Source organism: Plodia interpunctella, chromosome 22 (genome assembly GCF_027563975.2).
Source record: "Plodia interpunctella isolate USDA-ARS_2022_Savannah chromosome 22, ilPloInte3.2, whole genome shotgun sequence".
NCBI classification, from domain to species: domain Eukaryota; kingdom Metazoa; phylum Arthropoda; class Insecta; order Lepidoptera; family Pyralidae; genus Plodia; species Plodia interpunctella.
The window spans coordinates 719535-732568 of NC_071315.1; the positions used below are offsets into that span (position 1 = coordinate 719535).

A 13034-nucleotide genomic window follows, 5' to 3' on the forward strand; every position below is an offset into this window, starting at 1 on the left:
CGAGGTCACCGAAACATTCGTCAGGTTGGCATCTATGACGCCATTATGGCTGCTTCGACCAATAGGAGATGGCTTTAAATTTTTGGTTGTAGACGTATCGATATTATAATTTTTGAAACGAAAAATATTTTTGTTACTTACTTGTCTTTTGTAGTTGTTATTTTAGTAATTAAACATGACAAACTACTTATTACCTTTGTGATTACGTAATAAAAGATGAAATTTCTTATTGAATGTGTTATTGATAAAACTGGTATCCGATTATATTAAAGTAACTTACGTGTCAAATGATGCTTTAGTAGTTAACGCACTAACTTAAATATATGAAATATTTACTAAATTCTATGTCTACACCCAGTTTATCTTGCATCTGTAATGATAAAAACTATCAATTCACACAATAAATCATTGAATTATAATACTTAGAAAGTCGCGAACAATCCAACGGCCTGCTTTGATTTGCGCAGTTCACAATATTTCCACATACGAGGATGCAGATGCGGATAAAATTCATTTAGTAGGTACTTCTATTTTGTGTATGAAAATAAAATATACATCTAAACTTTTTATTACATAAATTGAATGATGTAGTTTTCATTACGGTGAAATAAGGAAGTTGTTCCTATTATATTTTAGCCAAATTGTGCAATAAAATTTTAGGAAGTGTCTTGTCGCATTGCGACATTTTTATCGATACAATTCCGGAACACGATTCACATCACTATCGAATACGCAGCTTTGGTGGGTTCGCACAAAACGGAACGAGATTATTCTTCAAGCAACCACGAAAGTACGTGGTGTGTGCGGATCAGAAATATTTAGTGTTAAGTAATTTATTAAGTTTTAAATTCAACAAAATGAGGGAAATCGTACACATTCAAGCCGGACAGTGCGGCAACCAGATCGGAGCTAAGGTAAATACGATATTCTTTTGTTTTTATCAACGAATTCGTCGTTTTTTGTTCGCGAGTTAGCGGCCGGCATTTTGTGACGCCTCGGTACTTTGAGAAAATTTGCAACGAATACAATTTATACTGCTATATCTTGAGATTCAACAGCACCTAGTGTTATTCTACATATTATTCATCTTTTAAATAGCGTTTAGTAAGTCAAATTGTACTTGGGTGTGGTCACATCGATCCGGCCGTTATGTCGTCCTACATTAAATTTATCTTTGTCATTTGCATTTTTTCTATATTTTGTATGTGGCACTGGCGGCACGACAAATTGTATTGGTAAAACAGCCTTTTTGTGGATTCTCATTACCTACCTGGGATGCCTTATTGATCGATCTATAAAGTGAATTCCGAATAATGTAGCTACTACCTACCTAACTTCCACGTGTTCTTATGCCATTTGGTCATTTCATGTTAAAATTCGAAATTTTTTTGTTTCGATTCGATGTGACATAGTCACGTAGGTAGCTTTTACTTAACGTTGATCTGACGTACATACCTACATATAGGTAGTAGGTACACCAAATTAAGTATCTACCAAAGTCATATTAACAAGACTTGATTTGCATTTAGTGATGTAATCTAAATGCATGAAGTTGATAGATTGATTATTAACGTCACTAAAGCCAGGTAAATGTGCGAAGATACTGTTTTGTTTTAGAGTATTTTTGTGTATGTGTATTTTCAGACTGGTTTATGATTTTATTAGTAATGTACCTACGTGTGAATGCAAATTCATCGATTGGTGTAGATACCTATTCCCGCCATAAATTTCCGTTAGGTTATTACAAAGGGCACGCTTGTTTTTGAAATTGAATACGGCTCAAGGCTATTCCCGCGTCCCATGATAAAGGACGACCAATCGCAAAGCAGTGTTCGTAACGTTCGAATTTGAAGCTAGGGGGAAAAAAACAACTGTTTTGTGCCAGATGTGTTACCTACGTCAGTTTTTTTTTTTTTTACTTTACGTTGGCTAATTTTTTTTTCAAATTTTAACTCTTCTAGCTTTCCATATTTTTAAGAATATACTATACCTAGCTCCATTAAAATGCAAATTTTACATGCCTGATGCGGTACACAAAAGGTTTCCTTGCTGATATAGGCTTGTCGACGTAACAATGGCGTGTAGGCGAAACAATAGCCCATTTATGCCAATAAATAGTAAATTCAACGACATCGCCTAAACCAGACCTAGATTTTCAAATCTGGTTTCCATTGACTATTAGGTAGGTACAGTACCTACGCACCTACCTACCCACTAGTCCAAATTTCATATTATATTACAATATTTGTCACTGACAGAACCGACGCAAAACATATTTATGAATAGGTTGTAACTTTTTGTCTGGAGTCTGAACTGTCAACTAAAACTATTAGATTTTGTTGTAATTGAAAAGTTAAGTGGTATTTTAAAAAGTTTAATTACACACGGCAGGTAAGATTTAAAAAAAAAATTAAAAGGCCAGTGTTCCTATACCTATGCATAGAAAAATTAGCAAAAAGGTTAATTATGACAGAGGAAGGAAATCTACGGCGCATGACAGCAGCCGCGAGTTCATTGACCGCTCTTCCGCATTGGCTAAAATAGACAACACATGTTTCGACGTAAACTGCGCGGTTTATGTTAGATAGATACGGATTTTATGGGCTGGGCGAAGTATTTTCACGAAATCTTATCATAATAGGTACAGACAACAGCATAACAAGCTATCCATAAATCATTGAAACTACCGTTGCGTAGAGTTAAATGGGGGGAACTGTAGGAGCGTAGGTATCTTATAAAACTTTGTTTGAAACCGAACTTTTGTTTTAAAAAAATACAAAAGTACAATGAACAGAAAAAAATACTATCAAATTAGCTCTTATAATAGTTGAATCGTTTTTCATACAGGGTAACTTGCGATGCGATGCGATGTAGGTAAGGTACTTATTTCAAAACCAATTGAAGAAGAAAACTGAAGAGGGCGCAGTAAATTAGTTGGTCTAGCAGACCGTCGTGATGTTCGTTGACAATCGTGGCTTGTATGCTACCTATCCACGTAATAAACGTCCGATTTTCATTAAAGCAAACATTAATTGGATAAAAACTTGTATCCAATTAGGCAGTCTTGTCAGTCTGTGTAATTAACAGCCGTTTCGTTAAACGTTTAAACTTTTTCATTGACACAATTCCTCACGTAATACAATTAAAGTAATTTCAATTGAACTGGTTATTTATTTGTGTAGGTAGTTACACTGGGAAACAAGGGTTTGCCTAGTTGCCTTTAGTTAACACTTTTACATTTTTTTGTCACAATAAATAAACTTGCAACATGTTGATACGTTACGAAGAATCTCACAATTTAAAATGTTTAAATCTCAGTTAAAGAATTATTTTCTGTTTCCTAATATGAACAAATTCACATATTAGTCTTAGGCAGAGGAGCCTTAGGGAAGAATACTTTTGTAAATATTGCAATTTGATTCTGCGTGATACATTCTGATAACAATAAGCCAATAACAACAAAGATAAGCAGGCGTTTAAAATGTTATCTTATTTTTGATAACAATATTGTGGAAAGTACTGTAAATACGTTCGCGTTACATAGTTTTTGCCTATTTTTCTCTTCCATCAATTTATAAATCGTAAGGAGTTTTGTACAAAAAAAAAGAAGCATATAGGTACCTAATAATAATGTATATGGATTAAAAAGATTATATCTAGGATCCTATATCTTCAATTTAATATATTTTCAATTGAATAGACTCCCATGACACTCAAAATCTCATAATAACAAAGTAAGGCATGTGTTATCTATTACTTAGAATGGAAATGAATGCCTTTGTGTCATGCAAGTCGGTTCAATGACCTATATCTTCAATAATATAGGTTTTACTATAAAACTATTTCATATTAGCATAGTGCCCACTATGTTATCAACTTTATATTCCCATATTTTAAAGATATTGATGTAAATGATACTGGCCATAAAAGACAATTTTCTTAAAAGCAATAAATACGGAAGACTGAATCGTTGTAATCTGCCGTCCGCGGCTGTCGACAAGTATTTCCCTGGCTTTGTGCCAACCAGAACTGGGAGGTGATATCATGGATTTTTCGGAGCTGGTGAAATAGAACCGCTTAATGTAGACAAAACAAGATTATGGAAACTAAAGGAGCTATTTAAACTTATGCGAGTATGGTGTCTCGCCATCCAGTCGAATAGATAAATTTTTTAAAATTTATTATTCGAATAAATATTTTCTTGGAAATATACATGTAGTTACGAATATTGTAAATGAAAATTGTAAATGGTCCCCTCACACCTTTGTTCCTCACCTCGGGTTTTGTTTTGTCTGTAATTTTTTTAAATACACATTTGTAAAAAGGTACATAGACAAAACCTCGAATAAACTAAAATTCTTTTTGATTGGTAAATATCTAGTCACATGTATTAATTCTAAGAAATGCACTTGTAGCATCCTTTCACATGAGAAAACGACATCTCAATCTTACATCTTAAAGTTCAGTTTAGCTTGACGCCTCGGAAGTAGTTCTGATCTTCGCGCTTCACTGAAGGCACGCAGCATTCTTGTTCCGTGTCTACCAACGAGCGCCAGAACAATACTTTACGATGAAGACGTGGTACCAAGTAGTGCCAGGTCCACCCTGTAATGTTACAGACTAATGTAGCAATAGGAATCTTTGACACAAGATTTGAAATTGGTGCATACTTAACAACCAATTGATGTTGCCCGGGGCTTCGCTCCCGTATGAATTTTGAGATAATATATAGCCTATAACAATCTTGGATTATGTACCTTACCAATTACCCGCCTCAAACATACAAGTCACAAACTCACAAACGCTTACCTCTTTATAATAATGTACGCACAGTGAGGCCAAACAACCACCACCAATGACAGGAAGGCGTGGGTTTTTATCTTCTCTCGACTGTACATAAGGCTAGTCAGCTAATTTGCTTCTTGGGTGTTATATTATTTGTTGTGTGAATATTTACTCTATACTTATATACTTTTGTATAAGTAAATACTTTATTTCCTCTAGTTTAAATCCGGACCACCCAAAATTTTATCTTACTGGAAAAATCTATAAAATCATGCTATCCATCTATAGTATGCAGACTGTAGGCAAGGATGAGTCAGCACGCAGTGAGTCATACTTAGTAGCAGAGTGAATATTTCTAAGTATTGTTTTATTACTGCTGAAAGTGTTTCAAAGTGATTTGTTATGCAGTATTATAATTTAAACTTAGGTACAGTAATGTGGATACTATGCTTATAATATCTCGCTTAATCTTCGTGTAAATTCACTATTATAGTCACATAATAAATGCTTTCTAAAATTTCTATAAGCCAGACATGACGAAACGGTCTCACAATCTCAATCCAGCGAGTTAACAATCGATCGTATCAGCACTTTGCATAGAAAGCCGTGATTGCTATCTTCATTATCGGCTTATTCAATGTTAACGGTTGACTTGTTCGAGAATACTGCACCAACTTATTATGCTTATTCTGTTCCAAAAATGTCACGCGTGTCCCCGCTGAGAAACCCCGACCTGGCGCCTGATTTATGTTCTGACAGCGATCGAAATAAGAAACTTGCTCGGCGCTCTCCTCATATATGGCGTTGTTACATAAGCCACGAAAGCGGACGGCCCTCAACTCGCTTTTTGCCTCAATTATGTTTATTCTCCGCCACAAACGGATGTCGTGACTTAATTCGTCATAGTTTAGTTGCGTTACACCTGAAAGATCGATAGCGATGTGGAGCGACCTCGTAAAAATGAAAATGGCGGGCCCCTGAGTTTGTGAACCCGTCGCCAGGCTACGGTGAATCATCTCGCTGCACGCACGCGGTGCCATTCTGTGCTACTTCCGTCTCTTAATAAGCGAAAAACATTTCGTACCACCCTATCGCGTTTGTTTACTCGTAATAACGTTATATTTCTTTTGTTACAGTTCTGGGAGATCATCTCTGACGAGCACGGCATCGACCCCACTGGCGCCTACCACGGCGACTCTGACTTGCAGCTCGAACGCATCAATGTATACTACAATGAGGCTTCGGGCGGCAAATACGTACCTAGGGCCATCCTCGTCGATCTTGAGCCCGGCACTATGGACTCTGTGCGCTCTGGCCCATTCGGACAGATCTTCCGTCCGGACAACTTCGTTTTCGGACAGTCCGGAGCCGGCAACAACTGGGCTAAGGGACACTACACCGAGGGCGCAGAACTCGTTGACTCAGTCTTAGACGTCGTTAGGAAAGAAGCAGAGTCATGTGACTGCCTCCAGGGATTCCAGCTCACACACTCGCTCGGAGGTGGTACCGGCTCCGGTATGGGCACACTCCTCATTTCCAAAATCAGAGAAGAGTACCCCGACAGAATCATGAACACATACTCAGTCGTACCCTCGCCTAAAGTATCAGACACAGTCGTAGAACCTTACAATGCCACACTCTCGGTCCACCAGCTAGTAGAAAACACAGACGAAACATACTGCATTGACAACGAGGCTCTCTATGACATCTGTTTCCGCACGCTCAAACTATCCACACCCACGTACGGCGACCTCAACCACCTGGTGTCGCTCACCATGTCCGGCGTGACGACGTGTCTGCGGTTCCCTGGGCAGCTGAATGCGGATCTCCGCAAGCTGGCCGTCAACATGGTGCCGTTCCCACGTCTCCACTTCTTCATGCCGGGCTTCGCGCCGCTCACATCTCGCGGCAGCCAGCAGTACCGCGCCCTCACCGTGCCAGAGCTCACCCAACAAATGTTCGACGCCAAGAACATGATGGCGGCTTGCGATCCGCGCCACGGACGGTATCTCACCGTCGCCGCTATCTTCCGCGGCCGCATGTCCATGAAGGAGGTCGACGAGCAGATGCTGAACATCCAGAACAAGAATTCATCTTACTTCGTCGAATGGATCCCGAACAACGTGAAGACCGCCGTGTGCGACATCCCGCCACGCGGTCTCAAGATGGCCGCCACCTTCATAGGCAACTCGACCGCCATCCAGGAGCTGTTCAAGCGCATCTCCGAGCAGTTCACCGCTATGTTCAGGCGCAAGGCTTTCTTGCACTGGTACACGGGCGAGGGCATGGACGAGATGGAGTTCACCGAGGCGGAGAGCAACATGAACGACTTGGTTTCCGAATACCAGCAATACCAGGAGGCCACCGCCGACGAGGACGCCGAGTTCGACGAGGAGGCGGAACAGGAGATCGAGGACAACTAGATCAGTTCTCCCTCCCTCTGTCACTGTAACCTCCCCTTACTGCGTTCCGCCTCTCGGGATGTATGCATTTTTTTTTTGCTTAGTATTTTTACATGTAATTTGTAAAGTCCTGGACACGTTATTTTCTACTAGGGAGTATGTTGTTACGGTAACAAGGTTGCGTTCACATTCCCAGTGTTTTTCCTTGACCGAAGGGCTGCTCACGGCTGTTTACAGTGTAAACGAAACCTGCGCGACGACGTCCTTCGACTGACCACCCGGTGCTGTGAATACACTGATGACACAAAAGGAAAGATCTTTTTTTTTTGATAAGGCTGAACTTGAGTTATTAATACCTAAGTTTAATTTTTTATATGTAACCAGTGTGATGATTTCACATACATTAGCTTTTTGGTAACTAAAAAGCTGATATCGTACAATTTTTCGAAGTCGATCAAAGTTTTTAATTATTATATTCCAGCTGGTGAATAATAAACTAAATAATGATTTTATACAATCCTTTTATTTATCAATCCTTCAACCTCAGAACCTAAAACTGGTGGATACACTACATCAACTGTGTCAGTATCACACTCACAGAACTTAAGAGTTTTCACATCAGCTAGGTATTATTATTAGCTTAGTTTGGATTAGTGCGGCACAGTAACATTGGTACACAGGGAACAATAACATTGGTAGGTAGGTAAGTCACTACCACCAAGAGATTTTTTATTGATCCCTACATCATACGTACCAAAACAATCGATTTACGCTATTTGTACCTATGTATGCTTTTAAAAGAATGACAAGAGAATACGAAAGATTGTAATGCGTGGAGGAAGTTAGGGGAGGCTTTTGCCCAGCAGTGGGACAACAGCTATAAAAAAAATGCTTTTACAACTATACAGCGTTTTTTTTAAATAGTTGATTCCTGAGGAAGGTTAGTGTATAATTTATTATGGTTTTACCCGAACGTAGCGGGGGTGGGTCGCTAGATATATGGCCGATATTATATACAGCCTATCTACTGTACATTTGTAGGCCACGTACATACAAGATATGGGTTGACCAAATTTGGACTTTGCCAAATTGGTAAACATTACCACCCAAATCAGTGTGCATAGTGCGTAAGACACAGCAATGCAATGTGGTTCGCAGCGTCTCCGAATCGATTAGTAGGTATATAACATAGATAAAAGAAATACTGTACATTACTTACCTTAGCTGTAGTTTCAGTCCAAGTTGGACTGAAACTACTGGCCATTAAGGTTCCGTAAAAATTAGGTAGGGCGTTTCCCTATTATTATTTCCTCGTGAAATAACAAAATCTGCAGGATACAGAATTTTTTTTTTATGGCATTGACTTGATTTTTTCACAGCCAAAAGGGACCACAGGCAGACCTGAGTATTGAAAATGAAAACTTTTAGAAATAAAGATATAGAAAGACACAAACAATGACGTGAACCTATTCGTACCTTTAGAGGTACCTACGGAACCCCAAAAATATTTATAAACGATGTTATGTAGGATAATGTACCTAACATTATAGTTAGGTTGGAATCTAATTACTACAAAATAATAAACTATGTGAACTTAATAAATAATTTTATTTAAATAAACAAACTCTTCTACTAGGGAGGCATAGATGTTATAAATACTTTATATTTTATATTTAATACATCTATGTAGGGAGGAACCTACAAGTTGAGCTGAGTAAACTATAGACTATATAGAATGGATTTTAATTTCGGTCATGGATTTAGATTTGACAGATCACAGATCTCTGTTTATTCATTTACCATTTTCGGGTATTCAGTAGTGGGACACTTAAAAAGGCTATAAATATAAAAAAATATACAAATTTATAGGATAGGTTAGGTAGTAGAGTACCTAGGGTAGTTAAACTACCTTGAATACAGAGACATCGAACTAGAACTCGTATATCACATCTCAAAGAAATTATTCAAAGTTATCTTTCGTACCAAATTGAGATACTTTTATGTGTTCGGTAATTATATCTACAGTTTCATCGTCAATTCTGCCAGCATCTCGTAGAATATTTGCTAAATTGGTCAACGTGAAAAGCGGCAATACGTGGACGCCATTTGCTTTCAGCACACTAACGCCACCCTGCTCCCTGTCGAGAACTACGACAGCATTCGTGATGCGCAATCCCTCGTCACGCAGCGTAGTGACTGTTTCTAGTAAACTGCCGCCAGAGGTCACTACGTCCTCCACGACTAAGCATTGTTGATATTTGTGGAAGACGCCTTCAATCATCTTTTTGGTGGCGTACAGTTTAGTTTCTTTCCTTTTCATAATCATAGGAGTGCCTGTGTTGATGGACATAACAGTTGCAAGCGGCAAGGCGGCGTAGGGCACGCCACACAACAACTCGTGGTCTATTTCTGAAGCTAATCGTTGTAGGTGTTCCGAAACCGCTACCTAAAAATAATGGAAATAGAGTTACTTCCTACTTAGTGAGAAAACGGTTATGTCTAGTTATGTAGATGAAACTCTATTTGCAGATTAATCTTGAATTAGCCATTGTAGGGAGCAAATGGTACAATCGACACTTAGCACCTTTAATCTGCTTAATGGATCATTCGACTTCACCCGCATCCTCATTTGATAGGTACAAAAACTAGCAAATATAATATTTTAAAATACTAGTTATGCAAGTGACCTTTGGAAATGTCGCCTTTCAATAAAAACACGATCAAGGTCACGACCAATCCGGTCAAAAAAAAAAAACCAATGCTCTATTTTTAAATATATGGAATCTGCAATGGATAATATTTGAAATCGATTTACAAAAATCGAATGAATTTCTTAAATAGCTGGCCAGTAATTCGATTTTCTATAGTTTATGGCTATTTGGCCAGTGTTCACTACACTAGCCAAATTTTTCACTTGTTTTGTTCAAAAATATCAAACTTTGGGTCAATCGTGTATTCCCTCAGTTCCCTCCTTCATGAGGGGTATATTATGGCCGTGATCTTTGCCCTTATTGTCAGTTTATTAATTTTGTGACCATATTTTTAACCGAACACTTACCTAATTAGATAGGTAACTAACCACTATCTTAATCCTCGACGCTCCAAGCCGCAGAAAGGGTGCCTAAGTTGTAAACCATAGAAATTTGTCTATGGACCATTTTAATAGTTTACAAATTAGGCACATGCGCAGATGCCCACTAGACGAGTAGAATAGTCAATGGCCTATGACAATTGCGCAGGTAAGCCACAGACGACAGAAAATCGGTCCCTAATCTCATGGAGTTAAATCTATCAAAACTAACCATAATTCCGGGATGAGACACAATGACCCTCAAATCAAAGTAGACTGGTGTTCGTCTCCCGACCTTCGCCTCTATGTCTCCGAGACGCACTGCGCCTGCGTCGAATAGCTGAATCGCCAGCTCTTCCAAGGTGACCATGCTGTGAAGAAGGAGAATCATACAGATACAGGGAAGATGCCATGAAACACAAAATACATCTAGCATGTTATTACGTCCCACACATTCACTATTATTTTTACACAATCTTTACACGATGTGTGGAAAAACGGTAGACTTAGATTTAAGTAATTTTTTGACGTCAATATCGTGTAAAAAAAGTGCTAGGTTACGTGTTTTATGTATCGTAACCTCCCCAGGAACAAGCTAAGTGAAAAACAAGTAAAAATATTTTTTACCTTTGAGGTACGAAACCTATGGATTTTTTATATTACCCATATAAAAAATGGGGAAGCCAAAGCCAAGTTTGCCTGGATATTGGGATTATTGGTGTAATGAAACAATACTTTATGTGGTATAGATATGTATAGTCATTAATTATAATTGATAATGAGTTATGTCAATATTATGTCCGATATGGAGTAAGGAGAAAGTATAGCAGGGTCGTTTGATAAAACTCCTAATACGTCGACGTAAACGTCTATTAAACGTATTTTTTTAAACTAAATACTTGAAACGAGTGATTAGGATATTTCTAGTAATTACAAAGACAACATATTTATATTTGTTTAACTACGGTACCTACCTATAACTCATTATTAAATTGGAACTAGAATCGAGTTCCAATTCAATTCTAGTTCAATTTTGAATAGTTTTTGAGAACATTTTTCGTCATCACAAATAACGTTTTGTAATATCAATGAATCTTCAAACGAAGAACAAGAAATATTGATGAAATACCTTGTATTTAAGATTTTAATGAAGTGCGGCCTTTTCTATTCTACATATGAGTACTTATCTACAACAGTTTTTCAAATTTAGAATTCGTTTAATTTTTTAAAACTTTATAACGAACGTTATACTTATTCTTTTATCTATATTTGATTTTCGAAATTCGTTCAATTACAATATATATTTCACAGTCTATGGTTACCTACTACGTATTTACAAAAATAATAAATTTCACTGCCATTCAATATAAAATCAAGCCAAAAAGTGTACATACTCACATGAAAAAAAAATCAATAAAAATGAATCTTATTTCACAAATTACATCACGTTCCACTTATTTTCCCCATATTCGTATTAAAAACACAAATTCATATATTGTTTATTTATCCCCAGACAGTCGCTCGGTCTCCATTCATGGCCGGAGTGCGATAGACATACTGAACTGAGCTACTAATATAAATTATATATGTTTTACCGGTTGTTTATATATTATGCTAATAAGACCCGATACATTCGAAGACTTTCGATGTCTGAGCGACCCAATGAGACCTCCCATATACTAGAATTTTCCACACTTTTATTTACATGTTTACCTGCACGATGTTTGTCTGTCTGTAATCAGATCTTGCAAGTTAAATTTCAACTACTTACACTTGACCTACATCCAGTTGGAAATTTCCCACTATACAGTTGCCATGACTACGCATTATTATGATAGGCTGACCTGAAGTTGACCCTAGAATCGGCTCTCAACTAGGGAAGTCCTCAACAGCTTATAGCATACCGACCGATATCCATTCTTTTCACGTTTTATTCGCGCGTTGAATGCAACAAGATTTCTCTGACGACAATAAAAGCTTCTAAATAATTTCCGCGAAAATAGTATTTTTTGTCATGTCTTTCTCCGTGAACTCGGTGACAAACAAACTTGTTTTCTCATTTATAATATTAGTTGGAAAGTTGGGATATACATTTTGCAGCAAAAGATCTTTAAATAGTTTAAGAAATGTCAAATATTCGTTTCAGACTCCACAATGGTCGTCGCACCCGGCAATGTATCGTAAATTTTCTGAAATAGGTAAAACAACAAACTATAACCAATATGTTAAACACTGACAGTTTAACTAGACCTGGAATCATGGTTTGTTTATGAATGAATAGTGTGTCAGTGATTCAACTCCTACGATATTCATGAAAAGACCTATTTCTTTTTATCAATTATCTAAAAATCGAATTTTTAGATTTGTAAATTCTTTAAATTTTGTTTAATATTACTACTACTATAACTAGCGTCCCGACCCGGCTTTGTTCAGTTAAAAACATAATAGGTAAATTCATCTAAACCTTCTTCAGGAATCTTTTAAAGAAAACCGTATGAAAAACCGGGCTGTAGTTGTTACAGACGCGACAGAGGACCATTTTGTAATAAGGGTAAGGACTACCAATCATTCTTGCGTGACAACATTTATGTCTAATGCAAATGCATCGAAAACCAAATAACATGATTTTGTTTTGAAAATAGAACCGCTTTGTTTTGTATAATTAATAGCGGCAAAAAAATAAAAAAATAAAACAAGGTCAAGTGCAAGTCGAACAGAAATATATAAATAACAAACAAAAACACTTATATGATAATGATTAACGTACGTACTATGGG

The 13034-nt window shown here is 37.4% G+C and overlaps 2 protein-coding genes across 3 annotated transcripts; one reads left to right on the plus strand and one right to left on the minus strand.

Moving 5' to 3' along the window:
• Positions 1-729: 729 nt before the first annotated feature.
• On the plus strand, positions 730-7699 carry LOC128679803 (tubulin beta-1 chain). The gene is made up of 2 exons (XM_053762256.1): positions 730-914; positions 5922-7699. The coding sequence occupies exons 1-2, from the start codon at positions 858-860 to the stop codon at positions 7206-7208; spliced, it is 1344 nt and encodes a 447-aa protein (XP_053618231.1). The 5' UTR covers positions 730-857; the 3' UTR covers positions 7209-7699.
• Positions 7700-8776: 1077 nt separating this feature from the next.
• Positions 8777-11824, minus strand: LOC128679804 (uridine 5'-monophosphate synthase-like). 2 transcript variants are annotated; one of them, XM_053762258.1, is made up of 3 exons: positions 11656-11824; positions 10490-10628; positions 8777-9633 (listed from the first exon to the last, which is right to left on the minus strand). In XM_053762258.1, the coding sequence occupies exons 2-3, from the start codon at positions 10625-10627 to the stop codon at positions 9148-9150; spliced, it is 624 nt and encodes a 207-aa protein (XP_053618233.1). In that variant the 5' UTR covers position 10628; positions 11656-11824; the 3' UTR covers positions 8777-9147. The 2 variants fall into 2 exon arrangements, with proteins under 2 accessions (XP_053618233.1, XP_053618232.1); XM_053762257.1 differs by lacking the exon at positions 11656-11824 and having other exon boundaries at positions 10490-10663.
• Positions 11825-13034: the final 1210 nt, after the last annotated feature.